At 33.4% G+C, this 26,963-nt stretch overlaps 1 protein-coding gene across 1 annotated transcript; it reads left to right on the forward strand.

The window, feature by feature from the left end:
• Window positions 1-384: 384 nt before the first annotated feature.
• On the forward strand, window positions 385-14,457 carry LOC132757274 (uncharacterized). The gene is made up of 10 exons (XM_060748525.1): window positions 385-406; window positions 967-1,276; window positions 3,371-3,401; window positions 7,689-7,739; window positions 8,157-8,240; window positions 8,854-9,123; window positions 11,120-11,224; window positions 11,537-11,638; window positions 12,517-12,613; window positions 13,053-14,457. Exons 1-10 carry the CDS (start codon window positions 385-387, stop codon window positions 13,094-13,096), a joined length of 1,116 nt encoding a protein of 371 aa, XP_060604508.1. The 3' UTR covers window positions 13,097-14,457.
• Window positions 14,458-26,963: the final 12,506 nt, after the last annotated feature.

Consider the following 26,963-nt stretch of genomic DNA (forward strand, 5'->3'; position numbering starts at 1 on the left):
TATTCAAATGTTTAACTGAATGAAACGGTTTAAATACTTGTGTCATGTTTAGTATGAACTTCAATTTATGTACGTTATTATATAAAAAAACATGTTCAAATGGTTATTAAACATAATCATGTAAAATGGCTGATTCACTTAAATATTAAAAAAAAAAAACCCTTGCCCAAAATTTTTTTGGAATTTAAATGATTTGTTTTCCTACCTTTTTTTCAGGTAACTTTTAACTTGCCAAAAACCCTTTTAAAACCGCATGGGAAAGGGGTCTCTTCATATATACACAGACAAAACATCATTTTTTTGGGATAAAACCATAAAAAAATGTTGCACAGGGGAGAAGGAAATTTTCGGACGTCTAAAGTACAACTTTTAAAATGGAAAATAATGGGGAACATGGAAAAACTTGGTAAGTACAGAAATAACAGATTTAAAAAAAAAAAACAGGGTAAGTAAAACTTAAGGTCTATAATGGAATGTCTGTTATAATATGTTCACAGTATTGTGTATACAAGATAACAAACCATGAACTTATTGTATATGGATGTTGTTGAAAACTGTGAGGTGAATGATCTAGTACGACACATCTTTATATAGCAGATAATGAATTGTTCTAGTACAAAATATTAGTATCAATTATATAAATATTCATATTAAACCACTTAAAACACTATATACATGTTTTTTTTTATTCTCAAAAGCATTTAAATGAGACATTTTTATTGTTTATCAATATTTTAGATATGTATGGTATAATCATCCCCCTTGTAGACTAATTCACTTGCTTACTTAACAATATTTTAATATTTCACACAAATCTACTGTATGCAATGCAATAATAAAAAAATATCAAATATGCAATTTTATTTTTTTTTTCAATTTATGCTGAATGTCGTCTCTTGAATGTAATTTTTATCGTCTCGTGGTTCATTTTTATACATTTTTGTCACATGTTTTTGCTGACTTCAGGTTTGAACCCGCGTCAGTACACTTGCAATGACACAAGAAGAGCTATAAACTTCGACACATACTATACATGTGAATGCCCAACCTCTTGGGAAGGACCTTATTGTGAACAAGATGTTGACGAGTGCGCAAGAGGTTTCTGTGAAGCTTGGAAAGTTTGTGATAATAAAATAGGAAGTTATGACTGCTACTGTAAAACAACGGACATCATCTGTAAACTGTCCTTGGAGGTTTGGGAATTCGCACTTATTGTTACCGCAATTGGTGTTGTACTCCTGTTTGTAGCTGGCCTCTTAATATATAGGAAAATGAAGTAAGTTTCTTGAAAGATAATATTTGTTCGTTTAAAGAAATACTACAGTTGTTGTTACGTTTAACGTTATTTGTTTATCGCCCTTATGCGTTTCCGATTAAGTGTTTTTTGGCCGCATTTCACTGACTGGTGCAAACCCGGGTTATAGTATGGTGAATGTCGGGCGGCGGGCAGCGCTGAGCGGGGAAAATATTTTAGTAACAGTTTTCTACGCAACTACTTATCACAGCCTCTCGATATTTAGCATACATCATTGACACAGAGTCCCATACCGTGGAATCTGAGTTCAGGTCTGTAGTTCATCCACTTCCTGTTTACCTACTTAGTTAATTTTTCGACATTAATGGTCAATAGTATTTTTTTTCATAACATCACAGCCTGATTATATTTGGTGTACAAATGCAACCACCCCTTTTTTCTGTCTTGGACCCATTTTATGAATTTTATATCCGAATTTGTAGGGAGATAAAAAACATGAAATTTCTGTTAATTATACCTTTTCTCTTTTTTGTCCCTACAATTCGAAAGACTTCTCTATAACTTTGTGTATAATTGATTGAATTTAGATGAAAGTTGTCCGGAAATACGGGGAATATGTTTCACTGCAGTAAAAATATTTTTTACAGTGAAAATACGGAAATTGAAAAATTTGCCTTTTGTTTCATCAATATGGCTGATTATTTCATGTATAAGTATATAATAAAGTCAAATTAACCACCCTTGTAAAATACTTCTTTATAAAATATGAAATGACTAGAAATATTCGTAGAGTCAATATCAACTTCCGATAAATTTCCGTTCAACGATATCAATGGCATTACAGTGGAAATAAATGGTTGTTTTCCCGAAATTGGATTCTACGTTAGTTGGTGACGGTGAAGGCATTCAAATAAGATATAACATAAAACACTTAATGCCTGTATTTCGAATGTAAACAATAGTGTGCAGTAATATGCAGCAATGTAAAGTAGATCGCGCGACCAGAAGTATGTGAAATTGTGTGGTAATTTGTAGCCACCGATTGGTTTAATAAATATTTATAGTGTAATGTTGTTGTTTCTTTTAAATTCTGTCAAAGAGCTCGTTTGACTCTTGATTTTATTAATTTCAAATTATTTAACATCGAGCTGTGAAATACGGGAATAAATTTGGATAAGAACAAAGCTGGCTGGAGAAGATGTTTTAGACGAGCCACAAAGTGAAACTAATATGATTTCTCAAGCTGTATTCGTTTCCAAATAAATTCCCATGTTGCACCTGTTCAATGTTAAATAAAATGTTTCTTCTTGATACAAGTCATAATGTGAAGATGTGAAATGTGATATTAAAGCATTATTGTTTAGCAAGCCATATTCATCTAACACGTTGAAATTCATTCGGATACATTGTCTTTAACGGCTTTTATCAATTATGTCAAGCGGATTCAACTATCTAATATGGGGGAATTATATAGAAGGCTACAGCGCCCATTATGGTAACATATTGAATGATCACATGGTATAATTTAAAAGCAGCGATTGGATAAAAGTAACTGATAGAATAAATTCCAATATAAAACGTTCCAATAATCTCGTAAATGAAGAACTCACAGCAGACTAGCCTTATCGACCAATACATTTTTCAGCTTTATACTGTATTTACTATGAATAAAAATATTATGAAGTTTTCTCGGCTAAACATGTCAACAATATTGAAGATATAAATCACATTATGTTGTTGGACTTTTTGTTTGTCTCCAAATGTTGTTTATGTATCCGACCTAAATTAATGTTCATAGTGAACCATATGGAATACTTCTCTCATAAAAATGTTAAGAAGTGGTTTAATTTTTTTAAAAAGTACATTTCTTGCACATTCCACTTTAGTTAAACATTTACTTTTTCTTCCTTTTAAATTTTCGCTGTTGCTATTTATCTATTAATGGTATTGGCTTTTTGTTGTTTAATAAGTTGTTGTTGTTGTTTTTGTTCATTGAACTAAATTCCACATTGCAACAGAATACTTGTCGATTAAATTATTGTCAATCAAGTTTTAAGTCATGGTCTTGCGTGACAATTCTATGTATTATAATAAATTAATTTGTTTTTTATTTAGACTAAAGAAAGAAGCTGTAGATAACAAAAAGGTTAGTACAGACTACTTCTTTTACGAAATGTTTCCTTTACAAAGTTAATGCATTTATTTATTGCAATGGTTTTAAAGTAAGATTTTTGAAACTGATTTTACTATGAAAAAGAAAACACGTAAATATTAGAAAAGCTCAAATACTAATTTAAAACAAGAATCATAGATCTAATAGAGGACATTGGATGAATGTTGTTAAACGAAATCATTGAACTAGTTGTATTAAATCATATACAATGTAAATTCAGCCTTTGGCAAGCATAATAGTTTCATTCAACGAGATCAATATTTTAGTAATGAAAGTCCACGAATATAATATTCCATTTATCACATACCCTAAATACAGAGAAAAGAGTCAATTTTCACTGTAACGGTTACTCTAGCATGACCATATGGTAAGATTGTTTAATGCATACTACGTTACGTCACAATATATGCAAGGTCAAACCATACCGTTTGATGGAACGGGAATGTGATATATGATAAAGAAATACAATGCATTACCAATGTCCATCGCATCATTTGCGGTATATAAGTTGTTGTTTGTCCCTTGTTTTGTTATCAGCTCATCTGGCAAATTTGTAATCTAATATGAGATTTTGGGATGACAATGTACCCGTCGTTCGTCGTTATCTTAAACTACAATGTGGATTTCAACTAAACTTCACATGATTTATCCCAAGGTGGCCGTCTACAAAATGGATTGTTCCAGATTGATCAGTAGGTCTTTCTGGTGCGTACTTTCCGTGCTTATAAGGGCCGGATGGACACTCACTGAGCGAAGAAAAGTGACATAAGTAGGTCAGAAAAACTGAAAAAGAGACATTTAAGTGAAAGCTTCAACATTTTTTTCATCAGAATTTCTAATGCCTAGAGTTTGAAAATTCACCTAATGCTCCTCTGCAAACGTTCTATAAAACATGACCGAAGGGTGGAAGTTGGCCCCACTCCTATGATAATCTAGTTTAAAAGGACTTAAATAGGAAAATACATTTAAGTCTTTTCTTTAGTAAAACTGCAATGTCAAGGGCTTAGATGGTTAACATGTACAATTGCGCCAAATTCGAACTCAAAATTTATATAAAACATGTGCCTTGGATGAAAATGGTTCTGTCCTGGGTGTCACATACTTTTTTTTAACTTATAAGGTAAATGTGTCTTAAAAACCTCTCTGAGACTACAATACCCAGAGATAAGATCTTTAGCATGTAGCATAACATGGTTGTTTTCTACAAAAGTTATAAAAAATCTTGATCCTGGAGTTAACATCCTGGAGGAAAACTCGTTAGTTATTGACTATTGGTTTTTTAATCAGCGGTTATTGATAACCTCCGTATGAACATATCTGCAGATTTTTCTTAATTCAAATGTTAACGTTTTCATGTTTAAATGTTGAATTCTGCTTAAGTCGATGCTAGGGGATTAGACGGTTCTTTGCACTTTCCAGTACCGTCCATGAACTGGCTCAATCAAACCGATTCTGCAACATTTCATTTTTTTGTCGTTTTTGGCATTCCTTATGGATTCAGTTTTTTTCTGAATTTTTGAACAGCTATGTCCAGAGCTCAGGTTTTTGGCATGCAGCCTTATGGGCATCTGTTAAAATCAGATCATAACCCCGGGGTCCAAACTGGCCACATCCTTTGGGTCAAGTAACACATTTAAGTCTTAGATATTTGCAATGTAGCATTTTCTAGCGGACAACACTTGTTTAATAAATCATTCAGCAGGGGTAAAAATGCCTCACCTTATCTGACTTATTATGCCCCCCTTCGATGAAGAGGGGTATATTGTTTTGCTAATGTCGGTCTGTCTGTCTGTCTCTCTGTCCGTCTGTCCGTCGGTCTGTCGGTCTGTCCGTCATTAGACCACATGGTTTCCGCTGATTATCTTGAAAAGTATTTATCACAAAGTCTTCATATTTCACATAGTGATTGGTCATAACTAGTAGATGACCCCTATTGATTTTGGGGTCACTAGGTCAAATGTCACAGGGACCTTTAATGTCAAAATGGTTTCCGCTGATTATCTTAAAAAGTATGTATCACAAAGTCTACATATTTCACACAGTGATTGGTCATCACTAGTAGATGACCCCTATTGATTTTGGGGTCACTAGGTCAAAGGTCAAGGTCACAGGGGCCTTAAATGTCAAAATGGTTTCCGCTGATTATCTTGAAAAGTATGTATCACAAAGTCTTCATATTTCACATAGTGATTGGTCATCACTAGTAGATGACCCCCTATTGATTTTGGGGTCACTAGGTCAAAGGTCAAGGTCACAGGGGCCTTAAATGTCAAAATGGTTTCCGCTGATTATCTTGAAAAGTATGTATCACAAAGTCTTCATATTTCACATAGTGATTGGTCATCACTAGTAAATGACCCCTATTGATTTTGGGGTCACTAGGTCAAAGGTCAAGGTCACAGGTGCCTTAAATGTCAAAATAGTTTCCGCTGATTATCTTGAAAAGTATGTATCACAAAGTCTTCATATTTCACATAGTGATTGGTCATCACTAGTAGATGACCCCTATTGATTTTGGGGTCACTAGGTCAAAGTTCAAGGTCACAGGGGCCTTAAATGTCAAAATGGTTTCCGCTGATTATCTTAAAAAGTATTCATCACAAAGTCTTCATATTTCACATAGTGATTGGTCATCACTAGTAGATGACCCCTATTGATTTTGGGGTCACTAGGTCAAAGGTCAAGGTCACATGGGCCTTAAATGTCAAAATGGTTTCCGCTGATTATCTTGAAAAGTCTGTATCACAAAGTTTTCATATTTCACATAGTGATTGGTCATCACTAGTAAATGACCCCTATTGATTTTGGGGTCACTAGGTCAAAGTTCAAGGTCACAGGGGCCTTAAATGTCAAAATGGTTTCCGCTGATTATCTTGAAAAGTATGTATCACAAAGTCTTCATATTTCACATAGTGATTGATCATCACTAGTAGATGACCCCTATTGATTTTGGGGTCACTAGGTCAAAGGTCAAGGTCACAGGGACCTTAAATGTCAAAATGGTTTCCGCTGATAATCTTGAAAAGTATTCATCACAAAGTCTTCATATTTCACATAGTGATTGGTCATCACTAGTAGATGACCCCTATTGATTTTGGGGTCACTAAGTCAAAGGTCAAGGTCACAGGGACCTTAAATGTCAAAATGATTTCCGCTGATTATCTTGAAAAGTATGTATCACAAAGTCTTCAAATTTCACACAGTGATCGGTCATAACTAGTAGATGACCCCTATTGATTTTGGGGTCACTAGGTCAAAGGTCAAGGTCACAGGGGCCTTAAATGTCAAAATGGTTTCCGCTGATTATCTTGAAAAGTATGTATCACAAAGTCTTCATACTTCACATAGTGATTGGTCATCACTAGTAGATGACCCCTATTGATTTTGGGGCCACTAGGTCAAAGGTCAAGGTCACAGGGACCTTAAAATGTCAAAATTGTTTTCGCTGATTATCTTGAAAAGTATTCATCACAAAGTCTTCATATTTCACATAGTGATTGGTCATAACTAGTAGATGACCCCTATTGATTTTCGGGTCAAAGGTCAAGGTCACAGGGGCCTTTAATATCAAAAGGGTTTCCGCTGATTATCTTGAAAAGTATTCATCACAAAGTCTTCATATTTCACCTAGTTATTGGTCATTAGTAGTAGATGACCTCCATTGATTTAGGGGTCATTAGGTCAAAGGTCAATGTCACATGGGCCTTAAATGTCAAAATGGTTTCCGTTGATTTTTCCATAATTGAACACTTCCATGTACCCATTTTTGGCAAGTTTCTGTAATAAAATTACCAATTATGTGAGTCAATGGCTAGAAAAGGGGGGTATATGTGTCGTTCGACATTCTTGTTTACTTAGTTTTGAATTGATGTAGTGTGGCCTTTTAGCAAGGTTTCTCAGGTGAGCGATCTAGTGACATGATATCCCTTTTGTTAAATTAATGTTAATGCTTCATTCTTTCATACAAGACATAATAATTCAATGCTATTTGAACTGTAGATTTCAGAGTCTAATACATTTGCGGAACACATCTTTTGAAAGAAGGGGTTATGATATTTTTATATAACTTCCATTTATAAACAAAACAACAATATAAAATAGTTCACTTACTAGCATAGCTTCTGTCACTTAAATTTATTCTAGTCTAAGAAAAATAGCTAGCTCTGTATAAAATTAGCTTTCTTATGAGTTTTGTTTATCAAAAGTTCTTCCAAACTCTTTCATAATTACATCTATTTATGAATTATTTCATTTTTGCAGATTCTGGGTCCGTCAAATCGACGATTCGCAAAAGTTTCACCTATGTATTCGGTAAATATTATCCCACATATTCTACATAATATTGTCATAAGCCTGCTGAGCTTATTGATAGAACATTAAATCTAATTCTAAAAGATATATCATTAGTGTAAATTAATTAAAATTTGAATGTTTGACAAGTGTATTAGAAAATCTTGCTAAAATGAAAATATACCAAAACAAATGATAAAAGAGAGTGTACAAAGATGAATTCATTAAATAGAATCCTTGCAAGATTACTCCATGATCTTAATATGACAAAGTAATGTCACTTGATGATGTTTAACGGTTACATATAAACTGTTGAAGCACGATACTGATATTACAACCACAAACTGCCTTGACTCCCCCGCCCCCGACCCCCTACGGTTACAACCCCTTTCCCATCTTCTCACACAGTTTCCCAGAAGTTTATAATTTATATTTCAGGGTGAAGATGATGCAGATCATATTTCCAATGCACCTCCAATGTCAGCATTTATTTCACATAACTTACATGCTGATGTACACAAAGTAAGTTGAAAAATAATTTTAATAATAAAATATATCTGAATGTGTAAAAATGTGTTAAAACGTAATTTTTCGGTTTTGTAAATTAATAATGTACGAATTAATCTAAAAATGTATTATTTTAATGTTTTTGTACACGATTATGTATACATATATGTTGACTAAAAAGTTTATTCCATGATTAATGCATAAAAGTAAATAAAGAAACATTTCGAAATTAAACGATTGTTAAAGATAATCTTTTTGATAATGTTTAAGATACAAGTAACTAAAGCAAGTTATTTTGTGTTAAATATGTTAAAAATACATGTGCTTAACAAATGTTTAAACATTTTGTAGATATATGTGTCGTTTGAAATTGATCAATATGATTGACAAAAGTTGTCAGATGGTGTTAATACTTGTCGCTTTTAGAAATTGGTAAATGACGTCTAATTGAATAAAACAGGTTTAATGTAGAAACAATTTAACATAATGAATCTTTATTGCACACTATTAATTAAGAATTGAATACATTGTCAATTTGTGTAAACAGTTGTGAATTGAACAAATCATTCGTCATAGATTTTGATTATGTCTCCCCTCAACATACGAACATATTATGTTCTTTTCTAAGGTAAACATTGACGAAACTGATAGTGACTTGACAGCATCGGAGGATGCTACTGTACAAGAGGAAGACTTGTATATCCGGGGAACGCTGACAGAGGAAGATACTGCTGGGACGTCAATACAACCTGTGTCCCCGAAAGACTTGGTAATTGCTGAATCGTCAAAAGAACCCGAGTCTCCGGATGACTTGGATTTTGAAGGGATGTCAAAACAACCTGTATGTATGGAAGACTTGGACATTGAGAGAACATCATTATCATCGATATCAGAAGATGTAAGTTACTATGACTGTAAATATCGTTTGAACTGCTTATAGTAAATAATTGAGTTCAGGGCCAGAATTTTATTGAAATCTACATGACTTTTTTTCCTTAAGTAAAATGTAAGTCCGAAAATATTTGAAAAATGTGTTTCTTTTGAAACTTATATAGTTTTAAGAACGTTTGCTTCAGTTTTCAAAGAGATATGGAAAATGCAGAAAACATTATCATTATTCTGAGGAAAGAACAATTATTTCTTTTATTTATGTTTTTATGCCCCCGAAGGGTGGCATATTAAAATCGAACCGTCCGTCTGTCTGTCCGTCCGTCAGTCCGTCCCGCTTTATACATATAGACAGTGGTGGTCGTGTCCGCTCTGAAACTTCAGTATGCATGAAAGGATTTTAATTTTTCTTTCATATATGAAATAACCATAGATGTATGGTGTGTCGCGAACAAGACTCGGGTTCCTACGACTAAGGTTAAGGTCACTGTGGGGTTCAAACTTTGTCATTTTTTTATGTTATATGAATATAGATATTGGTGGTCGTGTCCGCTATGAAACTTCAGTATGCATAGAAGGATTTTATTTTTCTTTCAAATATTAAATAACCATAGATGTATGGTGTGTCGCGAACAAGACTCGGGTTTCTTTGACTACGGTTAAGGTCACTCTGGGGGTTCAAACTTTGTCATTTTAAATTTTTATGTTGGTGGTGGTAATGTCTACTCTGAAACATCAGTATGCATGAAAGGATTTTAATTTTTCTTTCACATATGAATTAACCATAGATGTATAGTGTCGTGAACAATACTCGGGTTTCTACAACTAAGGTCAAGGTCACTGTGGAGTTTGAAACATGTTATATAGATATAGATGGTGGTGGTCGTGTCCGCTCTGAAACTTCAGTATGCAAGAAAGGATTTTGATTTTTCTTTCATATAAGAAATAACCATAGATGTATGGTGTGTCGCGAACAAGACTCTGGTTTCTATGACTTATGTCAAGGTCACTGTGGGGGATCAAACTTTGTCAATTTTTACCCCCACACTAGCATGTAATAGGTGGTTTATATAACGAGAATCCTTCGGGGGCATTTGTCACTTTCTGTGACAATTCTTGTTCATTTTATTTTTCTTCATAATACAAACTTGAATGGACTTCCATTATTAATTTTTGCTCCATTTGTATAGTTTTAGTAGAGGTTTTAAAAAAGTCCATTGTTTGCCAATTTTTGACATTTTGAACAATCACTCTAAAGGAAATCAAGCACATAAAAGGTAGAAAAATGTGGGCCTTGTTTATCATAATGCTTGGTTATCTCCCTTTTAAATAAGCAAAAAATAAAATCTAAGAGAGATTACTCCAAAATAAGAATGTCAGCCTCATTTTGTCGCTATAATTAATTGTGTTCTCATATTCTAAGATCATGCAGAGTTAAAAAAATCTATGATTTTTTTTGTTCATTCCACCCATATTTCTATATAATGACTGACGCAAACGTCTTTAACTTTATTTTGGAGTTATATTTTGAAATGTAATAATTTTGGAATGTAATAATCATTTTTATTCGCTTGCATGTACATGATTTTTCAAGAGTTTGTGGTTTTATTTGCACATCTGCTAGCTGACAATCATTGTATTTTAACAAGCAAAACTATGACCTAAGTCGCGGCGCAGATTTCAAGCAGGATCATTCAAGGATCATCATATAAATAGTACTGCTAGCTAGTAACAGACAATGCCCCTGTCATTGGTGATATCTTTAGGGATTGATGGACAATCTGGGGTCCGTCCGAATGTTAAATATACTAGGGAATATTTTCAATGTGTCAACAGAAGTGATATTTAAGTGAAGTATGACTTATATTCCAGCATCGTGTCCATAGCTACGCTTAAACACCGTCGCTTATACATCCATATGTTTTGTTTTGTCTTACAAATGCTGCAAATGTTTTGATGTCTGATATTTAAATAATATTTATGCATACAAATCTCTTAAATTATAGGCTGCCTCAGAACAACAAAGTAACATACTTTTTGTACAACCAGTACCAGAGTTCAACTTTTTTGAACTTGCAGCCGAACTGAAGCGAAAGAGGGAGGAAGTTGAGGTAAAACCAACAAATAAACTAACAACATTATGTCTAAGCAATTAATAAGACTTAATTAGAAAATTAGAGAGTAAGGATCATATATAAACAACTTCACGACATTTTACAAACTTAATACAAGCCAACTTTAAAGTTTATCAAAATCAAATAAATATATAATCTCCTAAACATGTTTTTTTCTTCCATACATATATTAATTACAATTCAAGTTGTGCAAAATGCAATCAATTTTAGATATGTCCTTGTTTGGGTGGGGTATACAAAAAGGCGATGATAATGATAATAATCATCATGAATTATTGTGATTTTAAGGCAAATCCAAAGAGAAAGAAAGAAATAATGGAACATCCTCCTCCAGAATTAAATCCAACTCATGCAACCCCGAAATTTCAAAAACGAAAAGCAGGACCAAAGGTAGATTTTTAAATAAAATGTTTTTGCAAAAATATATGTATTACTGTTGTTTTTATTTTGCTAAAGATGTATATGTATAAATATCCATATATCGAAAATAAAACACTGTACCGAAAAAAAACACGATTAATGTTGTTTGCTTTGAACGTGTAGAAAAGATGTATAACATACTCTCATGTTTTCCTGGTTTGGTATTAGAAAAGACTGCCAACCTACCTACCTATATACCTAGCATTTAATGCATCTGTCCGCCAGTTTAGCTAAATAGGGAGAGCATCTGAATAGTAAACCAGTGATGGTTGGTTCAATCCTCGGGCGAGGCGTAATTTCTCCCCGACAATTGATCTCGAACATTAAGTCTAAATGTTCATTTTTCCCTCACGGCTGTTTCAGAATTTATATTGTATAGTCGGTCAAGTGTGGAGGAATTGGTAATTACTGGTTAATAACCAGGAAACTCTGTTAGTTGGATTAACCGCTGGGATTTTATCATAAACAAATGTAAAACCAAAAACGATAAGCAAAATAGTTGACCACTAATCGCATATGATCATAAATATGTGTAAAATCGGCGTGCAAACCAAACAAAAATAATTAAGCAAATAGTGGACCACTTATAAGTTAAATTGATATATATACAGACTTATAGTTAAATTGCTATATACATAAATATCAAAATGTTTAATATCATGCAGTATGCTTTTTACGCAAAATATGTTTAATAACAATTGAGCCGAGTAAACGCCAACTTTAATCCTCATATTGTTCCGTTTGAAAAGGTATTTGTCATATTCGAACTTCTTTCATAAATATATTTCTAATCACAATGTTTACTTTGAAATAGGTTTAATTTTTCAGTCTCAACTACTTTTTTTCAGTCAGAGCCCAGCTTTGCTAAAACGAAGAAGGCAAAAACAAACAAACAAAAACAGCTTGGGCATACAAATTCAGGGCAGGATGCTAATGATGACACAGGTTAATCATCTGTACATATTGATCATACAATAAGTTAACTTTTTAATATATAATATATCACGGATTTATTATTTGATACGTTCATATTATATTGAAATATAAAGGCAACAAGTAAAATTATTACTACATGATGACCTTACTCTTAAATGTTGATCTTATTATGTATATTTAATATTGTATGTAATTATAGCGTTTCCGAGCATTCTTGTATACTTTATAAAACATATAAGATGACCGATTGTTTGATCATTTACTTCAATTAAGCTATTATACATGTATATATAGTACAGTATATACGTTTTCTTAGTTCATATTTTGTGTTGATGTCACAATTATCTCATCATTTACATTGATATATCACCAGCTTATCAAATACAAGTATAAACAAAAGCGATGAAAACAAAAATATTTGATATATTAATGTATCTTTTCATTCTAGGTGGTGAAGCGGAGAGAAAATCTTCTGTGAAACATACACACTAAATGATTGACTTCAATTTATAAAACCAATGTGCAGTGCTGTATAATACTCATGTGCAGTGTTTATAATGATCATCGACAAGAAACAGATAGGAAATTGCCTGTGTTTTGTCTTTTATTAAATTCTTATGAAGTTTCTTCGAGTGTTATCTTACAAGTTCAAAAGTGTGTAGCTTTGTATTTTGCAAACCATTTAAACTGTTGATAGATTTTTGCTGGTATGATATGGTTTAATTAGATTTGAAAGTATAAATTCACTCAGTATAGATATATGTATTCTTATAAGTTTATGAAATTGTGCATACAATCTATAGCTATGAAATTTCCTTTTGTACATTATTTTCTTTTTTACTTTCTTATACATATTTGTCTTATTTTATTGGTGGTAGGCTAATGTTTGAAGTGTTTATAATGATTTTCTATTACATATCACAGTATGGACAAAAACAGATAGGAAATCGCATGTGTTTTGTCTTTTTATTAAATTCTTATTGAGGTTTCTTGGAGTGTTATCGTACAGTTCAAAAGTGTGAAGCTTTGTATTTTGCAAACAATTTAAACTATTGATAGCTTTTTGCTGGTATGATATAGTTTAGATTTGAAAGTATAAATTCACTCAGTATAGGAATGTAGCCCAGGGTTCTATGATATCACAGTACTTATCGTTTATCTGAAAATATTCAAATATAGACATCACACATCATTGAGATCTTTCTTTTGTCTAATAAGTGAACTTTTTCCTAAACTGTTTGTCAAAAAATTATTTTAAAAGATCAAATTAAAATGACATTTTTAAACTATTTCCAATGTCTGTCATTTGGGTAATTTCAGAGGAGGTTACTATTTTATCACGGTAATTCCCCAAAATGCAAGTATAGAAGGAAACATTGGTCAAAATCTTCCAGTTAAGTTGTGAAAAACTTCCAACTGTTAACTTGCTATAAAATTCAAACTATATGAACAGACGCTATGTCAGAATATATGATTATAACATATTTTAATTGACTATAAAAACAATTAAGGAAAATAGAAGTCAAATATGAAGATTTTATAGAATAGTTTTTCTTGCCTCGAATACATTCATTATTCACAAAATTAGATTTATTGACAGATGAAAATAAATTTAGTGTGCCAGTTTTAAAAACATTAGCATCATCATGTGTTGCTTTTACTAGCAGTCATAGAAAATGTAAATACCGTGATATCATAGAACCCGTGAAATCATAGGAAACGAGTATATATATATATTCTTATAACTTAATGAAATTGTGCAAACAATCTATAGCTATGAAATTTCCTTTTGTGCATTGTTTCCTTTTTTACTTTCATGTATCTTATTTTATTGGTGGAAGTTAAATGTTTGTTATGTATTTCAACACTATTGAAGATATATATGTTTGTGCAGTTTATCTCTGGGGTCAGGATTCCCCAGCCTACAACATTGTAAATGTAAATCTCTTTGAAACTCTTGAAAGCGATATCATTCATTTTCAGTCTCAAGGAACTGTTTTTGTTGCTGGGGACATGAATAGCCGTGTAGCAGTAAAGCCAGATTTTATCCGTTATGATAGAATGAATTCAATTATCGATGGTAGAGATTATGTGCCAGACGTACCTCTATCACGAACATCAATGGATAATCATAGTAACGCTTACGGCAATAACCTACTAGACATTTGTAAATCAACGGAGCTTCGTATTTGTAATGGCCGTTTCCCGAATACAGACTCCTATACGTATTGTGGATATAACGGTAATTCGGTCATAGACTACCTCTTGTGTAAACAGTGTGATTTTGTTTCCATTAAAACTTTTGAATTGTCTGACTTTAACATGTTTTCTGATCATAAGATCATTCAGTTTCGTGTTGCGGCGAATACCTGCGTTAAATCTTATATTGAGGAATCTTCCAATGATAAGATAAGATGGAATCCGGACAAACGTGATGAGTACAGGAGAGGGCTTATATCGAAGTTACCACAATTTAATTCAATATTTGACACTGTAGTAAATCACAATGCTTCAACTGTGAACAGAGTAGTGTGCGAGTTTGTAGGTCTTATTAACGAGGTCGCAAAACCGTTATTCCTGGAAAAAATACGATCAAGAGACTTTTATTCAGGAACGCACAAATTCAAAAGGAAATCTGTGGTTAAAAAATCGGAGTGGTTTGATCAATCTTGTTATGATAAAAAACATGATTATTTAGAGGCTTTAAAGTGTTTTAATCAATCTCCGACCGATGAAAATAGATTATCCCTTATGTCAAGAAAACGGGTGTACAAAAAATGGATTAAAACAAAAAGATTGCAATTTAAGTCTGTTAAAATGAATGACATTGAGAATTTGAAAACGAAAAACCCACGTGAGTTTTGGAAATTCTTTTCAAAAAAGAAAATTTCAAAAGGTAGTGATTTATCAGCAAATGACTTCAGTGCCTATTTCAAGAATTTAATAGACGAAATCAATATTACATGTGACAGCGAAAGTGAAGAGTTTTGTCGGCAGGAGTTGTCGCCAGATGACCCCATATTTGAGGAGCTTGATACTATTATAACTATTGCAGAGGTACAGCATGCAATTAAGCATCTTAAGCGCGCGAAGGCGGGCTCACGTGATGATTTGATTAATGAATATTTCATTGAGGCTGGGGATATCATTTCTTCACATTAATTTTGACTTGTTTAATCTTATATTTTCGACTGGTCATTTTCCGTCAACTTGGATAGAGGGGATTATCATTTCATTGTTCAAAAAGGTGATGAAAACATTGTGGATAATTACAAGGGAGTTACGTTAGTAAGCTTGCGTGTTAACAAAGATTTTAACGTCTGTAATAAATACTAGACTAACAGACTGGTGCGCGGCAAATGACATCATCACCGATTCGCAATTTGGATTTAAAAACAGAAGCAATATTTTGTCTTCACGGATTAATTGAAAATAGTTTAATTGTGGAAAATGTTTTTATGCAACATTCATTGATATGAAAAAATGCTTTGACAGCGTATATAGAAATGCACTGTGGCTTAAGATATATAAATTTGGTGTTAATGGTAAAATGTTAAGAATCGTGAGATCAATGTACGATCAAGTGTGGTGCCGCGTTAAACACTTAAATAAAATACTCCGAATTCATGGAAATACTAGTAGGTCTAAAGCAAGAAGAAATATGTTCTCCATTATTCTGGTCAATGTTTGTAGAAGACTTAGAATTATACTTAAGCTCTCGTCCAGGCAGTGGTCTTGATTTCGGAGATATTACGTTAATCCTCTTTCTCTACGCCGACGATATGGTTTTAATGTCTAACTCGATAGAAGATCTTCAACAAAGTTTAAATGACCTTCACACATACTGTGATCGATGGGGATTAAAAGTGAACATTGACAAAACAAAAGTGATGGTATTTCGACGGAGGGGAAGACTGAAAAATAGCGAACAATGTACTTATGACGGAAATCGTCTGGAGATAGTGGATGACGTTAATTACTTAGGCACGGTCTTTAATTCTAACGGTCGTTTTGATTCGAATGTACAAATGCTAGTTGGAAAATCGCTTAAAGCAATGAATACCTTAATATCAAATACAAAGGACTTTGATTTTACACCAAAAACTATGTGCAGCCTTTTTGACGCTTTTTGTGTTTCTATTTTAAATTACTCTGCTGAAGTATGGGGTTATACAAAATGTCAAGAAATGGAGAGAATACATCTTAAATTTTGCAAACATATTCTAAATGTTAAATTGTCCACTAGTAATGTTGGTGTATACGGTGAACTTGCACGTTTTCCTTTATATATTAATCGCTATATCAGAATTATTAAATTCTGGCTTAAAATTTTGAATACGAAAAATTGCGTAATTAGAAAAATTTATGATTTGATGCTGGAAGATGAAAAGGTAAACTGGGCTCATAACGTAAAGAAATTATTATATAGCTATGGATTCGGCTATATTTGGGAATCACCACAAAATGTTGACATTAACTGTTTCATTACATGTTTTAGGCAGCGTTTAATAGATACTTTTGTGCAAGACTGGAATAGTAGTTTGACTAACAATAGTGTTTTATTTGTGTATAAGAATGTTAAACAAGACTTTGTGTATGAGGATTACCTGAGTGTTGTTAAATCAAAAAAGTGTAGACAAGTTTTAACAAAGTTTAGACTCTCTTCACATAAACTACGTATTGAGTCCGGTAGATACGGACAGAATAGGATAGAAAGGAGCGAGAGAGTTTGCGAAGTATGTGGATCAAATGACATTGAAGATGAATATCATTTTATTTTAACATGTACAAAGTATAAAAGTGTAAGAAAACGATATATAGACAATTATTTTTACGAACGTCCTAGTGTATTTAAACTCACTCAGTTGTTTAAATCAAAGAATGTACACACTTTGAACAATCTAGCTTGCTATCTGAATTGTTCATTGAAAATAAGGAGTAATTTGTTAACATAGTCTCATTGTATAAATTATTTGAGTCTGTAATAGTATTATATTCCAAAGAAGTACTATAGTTTATTGCTTTTGTTTCAAAATAATATTGCTCTAGAAATACTTAGTAGCCAAGTGCATTTCTCTTGCCGGGATAATAATTGTTCGATATCTTAAGAAAATAATATAATTGTAATCCGACTTTGTATAAATAACCATTATATTATATCACTCTCATGATAAATAATTATGTACTGATGTGTATATATATTTATATAAGAATATTCATACTTTTGTAATGTTTATGTGATACCTTGATATATACTGTATTTCTGTTAAGATGAGGAGCATATGCTCAAGTCTGAAAATAATAAAATATTTGTTCTGTTCTGTTCTGTTCTGTAATGATGCTTTATTCTATAATAGTAGATTTTATTTCATTTGTGTTGTTTTGTATATACATATTTTTCCTTTCTGCGAGTCCTCTGATGTTCGTATACTGACTTTTTTAATGTACGATTTTGAAAAAAAAAACGGAAAAAAGTTTAACAGGTTTCTTTTATTGATTAAAAATCATGTACATTTTTTATTTAACTAGGGTTTTTTTTGTGTTGCATTACCCTAGATTTCATTTTCTTCTGATGTCTGTTTTCGCTATTTTTTCTTTTTCTTTCTTATAAAAATAAATACTTGTATAAGCAAATGTCCATTTGTTGTATTTCATTCCAGTGGCGTGAACGTCAGTGATCGAGTGACACTTTGAATCACTTTCCCGTATACTCGAATCCAGCGAGAGAACAAAAATGCTGATAAAGCAATGAAAGGCAATTCGAGTTCTTCCCCCATTAGTAAAGCTGAAATGTCGCCATGCCACCAATATCGACAATGTTACTTAACCCAACGAAAATAAAAGTTATCTTAGTCATGACCATATAATGCCGCTCATTTGGATTCAAACATCATTCTAACCTTCCTTTAACAACAATTATGTCCGATATCTGTTGGTTCGTTTAATAATCATAAATCAAATTTCCGCCTCAATATTAATTCACATATTCAATTAAAACCTTTTGAAGCTGTATAAATTTCATTTTCGAAAACACCTTACCTAACCTAATACTTTGACAAAGGAGACTTATTTTTTTATACTGAAAGCATGGAAAGCAGCTCTGACAAATGGTCATTCCAATGGCATTAACAGTGAATGTGGCACATTTTCAAAGTACTTCAGATATTTAAAAATGTGTTCAAAGTTGATAACAGACTCTGGACCATCCGTCATGCCTTTATATCTCAACAGAAGTGTAAACCTTTGCTTGTTGTAAAACTGAAGGCTTTTGTTTACAAATTACACAATGTTATAACTTTATGAGGTTGAGAAGACACATTTAATTAAATTCAACATTGGCTTTGGGGGCTATCGACATTTTAATAACGTAGCAATTTATCTTATTAAAGCAGTCGACAAACACCGCTATTTATCCAGACCTATTTTACTGACTTTCTATTTCTTTAAAAAACTTTTCTCACAATATAAGCGGTACACAAAATTTAATTAAACACTTTAACATAGTATGAAATAAGCTCGGCATATTTATGATAGTTGTCATTTATTTTGCTTTTCTATCTGTTCTAATGAGTATATTATAAAGAAATAAACCATTTTCTTATTTCTATGTGCACATTTACTTACAAGATCATTTTTATCCTTCATTCTTAAGATAAAAAGGATAACCATACACGTTAGAATATTAATGAAAATTAATTAATTATTACTTAAATGATGGAACAATACAAAGATCTTGCATTAATTAAAGTTGTATATTTTATGGATAGAGTTTCTTTCACTTTATGAGTCAATCGTGCCCACTATCTTCACAGAAATGTATTGACGAGTAAGCCGTCATGTCTCATAGCATAAAATCCTGAGTATGATACAGCTCTTACAGTAATATCTACTGAAAATACTTTGTTGAGAACATCATCTGGTTCTATGTGAATATCTGTGAATGTTTCAATCGTTTCCTGCCATTGGATTATATCACCTTGACCATTTTCAGCAAAATTGACTGTCACCTCATAGAACATTGGATGTTGTGATTCGAATACGTTTCCCCACGATGCTCTAGCCTTAGAATTACTTTTTATCCAAGTGGTATTCATTGGTTCACCTTTGAATAAAAATTAACAATATTGATACAAACTGCAGATATTCATAGACCAAAGAGTAAGACATCAGATACTAAGCAGAGCAATACAAAAGTAAATCGCTATAATTTTTCTATATAATTTTGGGTTTTTAGGTCACTGTTGATACTTTCAATGATGACATATGGCGACTTTCACGCTTTCTTTCTGGAAGTAAACCTCAGGTACTATCCATTAATTGTGCATTATTTTCAGACACAAACGCGACCACTTTTAAATTATAAGAACCATCAAACACTCCTAAGCTAGTTGTGTAGCTCTAACCTACTGAGTTTATGTAACGGACTGACTCGCCTTGAAGAAACTGGTAATTAATCAAAGGATTTCAGCATCAAAACACTAAGAATGAGCAGCTTACAGGTTACAGCAGTCTGGTCAGATAGCAATAATGGCATTGATCTCTTATTATTGCTTATTTTTTCATTACTGCTTCAGCTATTCTACATTTACAAACACAACCCTAAAAAATCAAATACAGTGCAGTTATCTTTGTTCAAGTCTGATCTACATTTTTTGACCAAATATTAAAAAAAAAATAATATAAGTTTTGGTGTCTCTGTTAACAAGTAAAATACCTCTGATATTCGTTCACTCTGCATACGGATTTCATTTATTGCTATAACTGAAACATTGTATTCACCATCCTCTAAAGTCAGACCTGTAAAACTGGCATAATTGTATCCTGATAATGTTGATGGAACAATTTCAAACATCTCTATATTATTCCCAGTAAGGTGAACCTGTTCACATAAAACAGTAGAACATGTTTACATGCTTTGTATCAATGTTATTTTTTTTATGTACTGAACACAAATTACAAACATTTATGTAAAAGGGGAAAAGATATTTTTGATAAAAAAAATCATAAATTTGATTATATGCAGATTATTTAATCACTGTAGAATTTTTCAATACGATAACAATTTTCGAAAGAGTTATTTTGGGCAATGCTGGGTAAGCTTCATTAAAGGGAAAAGGAACTGGAGTCTTTCTAATGGGACCTCTATGACTGAGTAGTTAAGTTGGCTTCCTTTTTATCGTTTTAATTTCGGTTGAAAAGAAGCGTAGATATCTTGTTCTGAAAACCACTGTAAATTTTCTCATTGTATTATTAATATTACACCCAAGTGGAATTCGGTAAGAAAATCTGATGTCATATACTAATTAGGAAGACATGTTATTTTTTTGTAAACCTTCTCCGCTGTTACATTTATGCCATATTCTGTCTTGCCATAAATAATGCATTAGTACTTATACGACTATACCCCCAGCAGAGCTATCCAAAAAAGTGCCTCCTTAGTCTGCAAGAAGACACTTTTGAATAACCGTTACTTTCCACGTGGATTTAATACAGTTTAAATATACGGTGTCCTGCTTGGGCCAGTTGAAGGTCTCCTATTGACATGCTAGTTTTTTCTAGTCTTACCCCTCTTTCTGTATTTTCATAGAAAAAGTGGCAATATTTTACATTCTCGCAAAAAACTTTTCGCGCTATACAACGTTGAATTTGTCGCATGCTACTTAAATCCTGGTGCGAATCAAAATGTAAAAATCTTCGCGATGATTTAAGCAGCACGCTTCCAGATTCATGCTAATTTTCATGAAAATTTTGAAAATGTATTTGAATGTTTAATATAAAGGAAGCAATTTACACATTATCAATGGCACTTACAGCCCATGTAAATTACCAAAAAGCAGTTAAAATATGCATAAATATGCCTTACTGCGTTAGTAACGCAAAAGAAATATAGTTGTGAATACTGAAAAATCAGTCCTTAACCGCACATAACTTGTAAAACATGTATTACTTGAATCTTGCATCATTTTCCTTTTCGTACACATTTCTTATGTTTGATTTTATTGAAATAGTTTGACTCATCTGGAGGCAAGCAGCTTTAACCTTAATTTTCGCATGTTTCTTTCGAGAACTTTAACTTATTACCAGTATCAATAGTGAAAAGTCTTTGAATCTCCATAACTTATCTACTAGTATCATCAAGAGCCAACTTGCGTTTGACTAGTCTCAGAACTTGATAGAAAAACAAGAGCCTGAATAATGTAGAATTTTTTATCTTCAAAAATTGCCGTAGTTCTGTCAAAATTCAAAATTACAATAGCTCTCCCTATTTTGTGAGTAGTCGAGCTAAAACAAGAGATTTAGTCAATTTTAAATCGAAATAGGCGATATTTTAACTGCCTCAAACAGGACACCATAGAAACTGACGGAAAATTGTAGCGAACCAGATAGCGCAGCTCATCATCGAGAGATAAATCAAATAAATTGGATGGCCATTTCCAGGAATATTGTAACTGTTGATTTTAGCATTGACGAAACACTTACTGTCTCCGCCACACTTCCCCCCCCCCCCCAACACAAATCATCGGCCATATACAGGTGATTATTGCGTTTAAGCTAAGCATGTGAAAAAGGAACTTACCAAATTTGGGGTCCAAAACGTTATCCATATATCATTGACGCAAAACATGTTCAGAGATGGCTTCAATGTTGAATGACATAAAAGATCTCTCTGATAAAGGCAGCCATTTTAACATTGTTTATCATGAATTAATATTTCACGCGTTTCGATAGTAATAGCGTGAAATTATTGTCTATCGCGTTACGCATTCAAAAGGGTGAATACTGGTCAGTCGTGTTTAATGAATCGTGACTTAACTCAATATGTATATTGTAATGTGTAAAGAGGGTCATTCTACCAGACGATTTCACAGAGACACGTTGTATAAATATTTTACACGTCCAAATTAGCACGTGGCAGCCGTTTGCGACTTGGGATGGAAGAAAGCAGTATTTTATCTAGTTTAGAGTCTTTGTTAGATTCTAGACTGCAGACATTTGAGAAGAAAATATACGAAATATCACAAAATCAAATTTCGGCGTGTACTAGTGGTACTTATGTGTTCAAGAAGAAAGGCCACGAGCAACAGTTTATGGTGAACGCTAAGGTTATGGAAAAAATGAGACAAGCAGACGGTTATCTTGCTCCCATTACTGAGGAAGATTCGAATTCGTCTGCTAGCAGTGCCAGAGAAAAAATTTCAGAAGGTATGGACATTTTGTCACATCGTCAAAAATGTTTAAAATTAGCCAACAGTTCAGAGCATGGTTGGCGTGTCGTACAAAGAGTACGAGTCTCATTCATTGGCGGAAAACTCTGACGATGAGAATAAAATCTACAAGGCACAAATTCAAGCAGATAGGAAGGTTCGTCAGGAACGTCGAGTACGAGCTAGACGTTTTTTACCGTACCCTGCTACTAAAGCGTCGCCAGCTTCAGATAGTCGTCCTCCGAATCAACAGACATCAAACAGGAAACCAGGGCTATGCTTCAAGTGTGGGAAACCCGGGCATTGGCGGGCAGAGTGCCGCATGGACTTGCAGGCTGATAAGAATGGCAATACACAGATAAGTATAAATTATGGTTCATTTTTAGCTCGACTATTCGATAAGAATAAGTAGAGCTATTGTAGTCACCCGAGCGTCGGCGTCGGCGTTGGTGTCCGCGTCGGCGTAACCACTTATGTTAAAGTTTTTGTAATAGTTCAAATATTTTCAAAGTCCATTGACATATGGCTTTGAAACTTGGCACACTTGTTCACCATCATGACCCCAACCTGTAGACAGGAGGAGGTAACAGTATCAAGCATTTTGACAAAATTAAGCCCCTTTTTCGACATAGAATTTACGTTAAAGTTTTTGTAATAGTTCAAATATTTTCATTGCAATTGACATATTGCTTTGAAACTTTGCACACTTGTTCACCATCATAACCCCAACCTGTAAACAGGAGGAGGTAACTGTATCAAGCATTTTGACAGAATTATGCCCCTTTTTCAACTTAGAATTTACGTTTAAGTTTTTGTAATAGTTCAAATATTTTCAAAGTCCATTGACAAATGGCTTTGAAACTTTGCACACTTGTTCACCATCATTATCCCAACCTTTAAACAGGAGGAGGTAACTGTATCAAGCATTTTTACAGAATTATGCCCCTTTTTCGACTTAGAATTTACGTTAAAGTTTTTGTAATAGTTCAAATATTTTCAAAGTCCATTGACATATGGCTTTGAAACTTTGCACACTTGTTCACCATCATGACCCCAACCTGTAGACAGGAGGAGGTAACTGTATCAAGCATTTTGACAGAATTATGCCCCTTTTTCCACTTAGAATTTACGTTAAAGTTTTTGTAATTGTTCAAATATTTTCAAAGTCCATTGACATATGGCTTTGAAACTTTGCACACTTGTTCACCATCATTACCCCAACCTGTAAACAGGAGGAGGTAATTGTATCAAGCATTTTTTTTACTATCAGGCACTAAGAATAGTCGAGCGTTGCTGTCCTACCGACAGCTCTTGTTGTTAAATGAAGTTGAGGAGTCTGATAACTTTAATATTGAGAAAATGAAGTTAAGCTATAAATGCTCTAATGATTTGATAAAGAATGTTTCACATACGTATGACAACGATAAGATTTTAGATAAAATAGTGTCTCCGGTTGGGAGATTGCATGATTGCATTAAGCACTGACAAGAGGCGGAGCCAGGTGAATATATTTTAAGCGTAGTTTCAGAAGGATATAAGTTGCCTTTTAAAACGTTACCAAAATCTGTTGAACTTACAAATAATAGGTCTGCCAGAGAAAATGCTGCATTTGTTTCGAGTGAGATTCGAACCCTTCTCACTAAAGGTTGTATAGAAGAAGTTGCAGAGGCACCTTTTGTGGTAAATCCGTTAACTGTTGCTTATAATAGGCATGGTAAACCGAGGTTAGTCTTAGACTGCCGACATATTAACCCAGATTTATTCAAGTACAAATTTTGTTATGAAAGTCATGACTTGGCGAGACAAATCTTTTCAAAAGGTGATTTTCTGTATACGTTTGATATTAAAGGGGCGTATCATCATATTATGATTTTTCCCCAACATGCTACTTATTTAGGTTTTTCATGGACAGTCTATTTTGTGTTTCGGGTTTTGCCGTTCGGTATATCTACCGCCGGATATATATTTACTAAGGTATTACGGGTAGTAATCAAGAAATGGAGAAATTTGGGGATGAAAATCATTTTGTTTTTAGATGATGGTTTAGGTGGAGCTAGCTCTCTTGAGATGGCCAGGGAAAACAGTATTTTTGCTAAAAAAGATTTGATTAGTTTCGGTTTTCTGTTAGCCGAAGATAAGTGTCAGTGGGAGCCGACTCAGCAAACTATTTGGGTAGGCTATCTTTGGAATACATGTGAGGGTGTGCTGAAAGTAACGCAAGAAAGAATAGATCGGACTGAATCATTATTACAGTTTTTTATTACTTCTGTATGCAAGGGCGTAGTTTTGTTTTCGGTCAAAAAGGTAGCATGTTTAACGGGTCAGTTGATATCGATGATGAGTGTTTTTGGTTCTGTAGTAAGACTCAGAACCAGATATTTATATGAATGTGTAAATACCAGAGCAAGCTGTAATGCTCCAGTTCGGACAGTGATGATTGGTCAGTTGTTGACTGGATTTTCAAAGTATTAGATGACAAATGGGGAAAGCATACCTTTGACCGTTTTGCGTGTCATTACAACACTAAATGTAAATGCTTTAATTCAAGATACTGGTGTCCGGGTACAGCAGGTATAGATGCTTTTGAGCAACTTTGGGTCGGTGAGAACAATTGGTTTGTTCCACAGCCAAGATTAATAGTAAGGTGCGTTAATAAAATTAATAGCGACAAATGTAGTGGTACTTTAGTGGTGCCATGTTGGCATTCGGCACTATTTTGGCCATGTCTTTTTCCAGCAGGGAAACCAGCGAGCTTTATCAAAGATGTATTTATGTTTCAGCCTGGAGTTCTAACGAAGCGAGGTTTTGGCAGAAACGGCGTTTTTGATGGGAGGCCGTTGAATTTTAGATTAATAGCTATAAGATTTTGATATGTAATGGTGTGTTATATTTTGTGTGTGTTTTCCTTCAGGTTTAAACTTGAGACGGTGCATTGGGGATGAGGTATAGAAATCAGGCGTTTCAGACAGTTCTTTTAAAGATACCGCTGGGGAAGATGGCTGCATTATCTTGTTAAGCTCTAAAAGCGGACAGTACAGTGAAAAAAGTATTATTTTTGTTATTTTCTGAAATGGGAAAAATATATTAAATCAAAAGGGAGGATCAACAGTGCTGTTCCAGCTTCGCCGATTCTAATAGCTATGTACTTAACTGAGTTAATAGATAAAAAGTGTTATGCCATGGTTTCATCTACGGTCTACGGAATAAAATGGGCTCATTCACTCCGTAATCTACCATGATCCTACGGACAACTTGTTTATAAAAACTTGTTAGAAACGTCTAAGCGTCTGTATTCTAAACCGGTCAACAAAAAAGAACCAGTTTCTAACAGAAATGATTACTGAACTTTGTGCAAAGTATGCAAACAGTATTGACATTTTCGTAGTACGAGATTTATGTATGATTTTATTGGGATATGTTGCATTTTTAAGGTTTTGATGAGATAAGAAATCTCCGTTGTAATGACATTACTTTTCATGAACAATTATTTTTTCTTTGAAATTAACAAAAGCAAGACTGATCAGTATCGTTTTGGCTCAGAAATTGTTATTGCAAAAGGGGTTCCGAAGCATGTCCATACTTTAATGCTACAACGGTATTTAAGAATTTCAAAACAAAGTATAAGCAGTCCTAAATTTTTATTTCGTCCTGGTATACGGTCAAAGGTAATGGTTCTCTGATTTATAAAGACAAATGTTTGAGTTACACTCGAGCTAGGGAAACTTTGTTGCACAGGTTGAGAGAGGTAGCAGGAGATTTGAACTTGGGATTGCATTCCTTACGGTCTGGTGGTGTAACTGCTGCTGCTAATGCAGGTGTGAATGATCGGTGTTTGAAACGACACGGTCGTTGGAAGGGTGACAGTAGTAAAGATGGCTATATTGCCGATTCTATAGACAGGAGATTAGAAGTATCTAAGCTTTTAGGATTATAATACTTTTTGTTGTTGTTTTACAATCCGATACAACGCCAGCCCCTTCTTTTTGATTTTCTAAACGTTCGTCTGGCCTTGCATCTGGTGTTGTGTTGTTATTTTAGTTTAGCAAAGACTGAAAGTGAATTATGTCCGATTGAAATAAGTGCACGAAAATTCCGTGCGAATACAATTTGCTTACAAAAGCTAAAAGGCCATGCAAATATTTATACCCCCGCAC

This window comes from Ruditapes philippinarum, unplaced genomic scaffold (genome assembly GCF_026571515.1).
Source record: "Ruditapes philippinarum isolate M1 unplaced genomic scaffold, ASM2657151v2 ctg770_1_1_1_1, whole genome shotgun sequence".
NCBI lineage: Eukaryota > Metazoa > Mollusca > Bivalvia > Venerida > Veneridae > Ruditapes > Ruditapes philippinarum.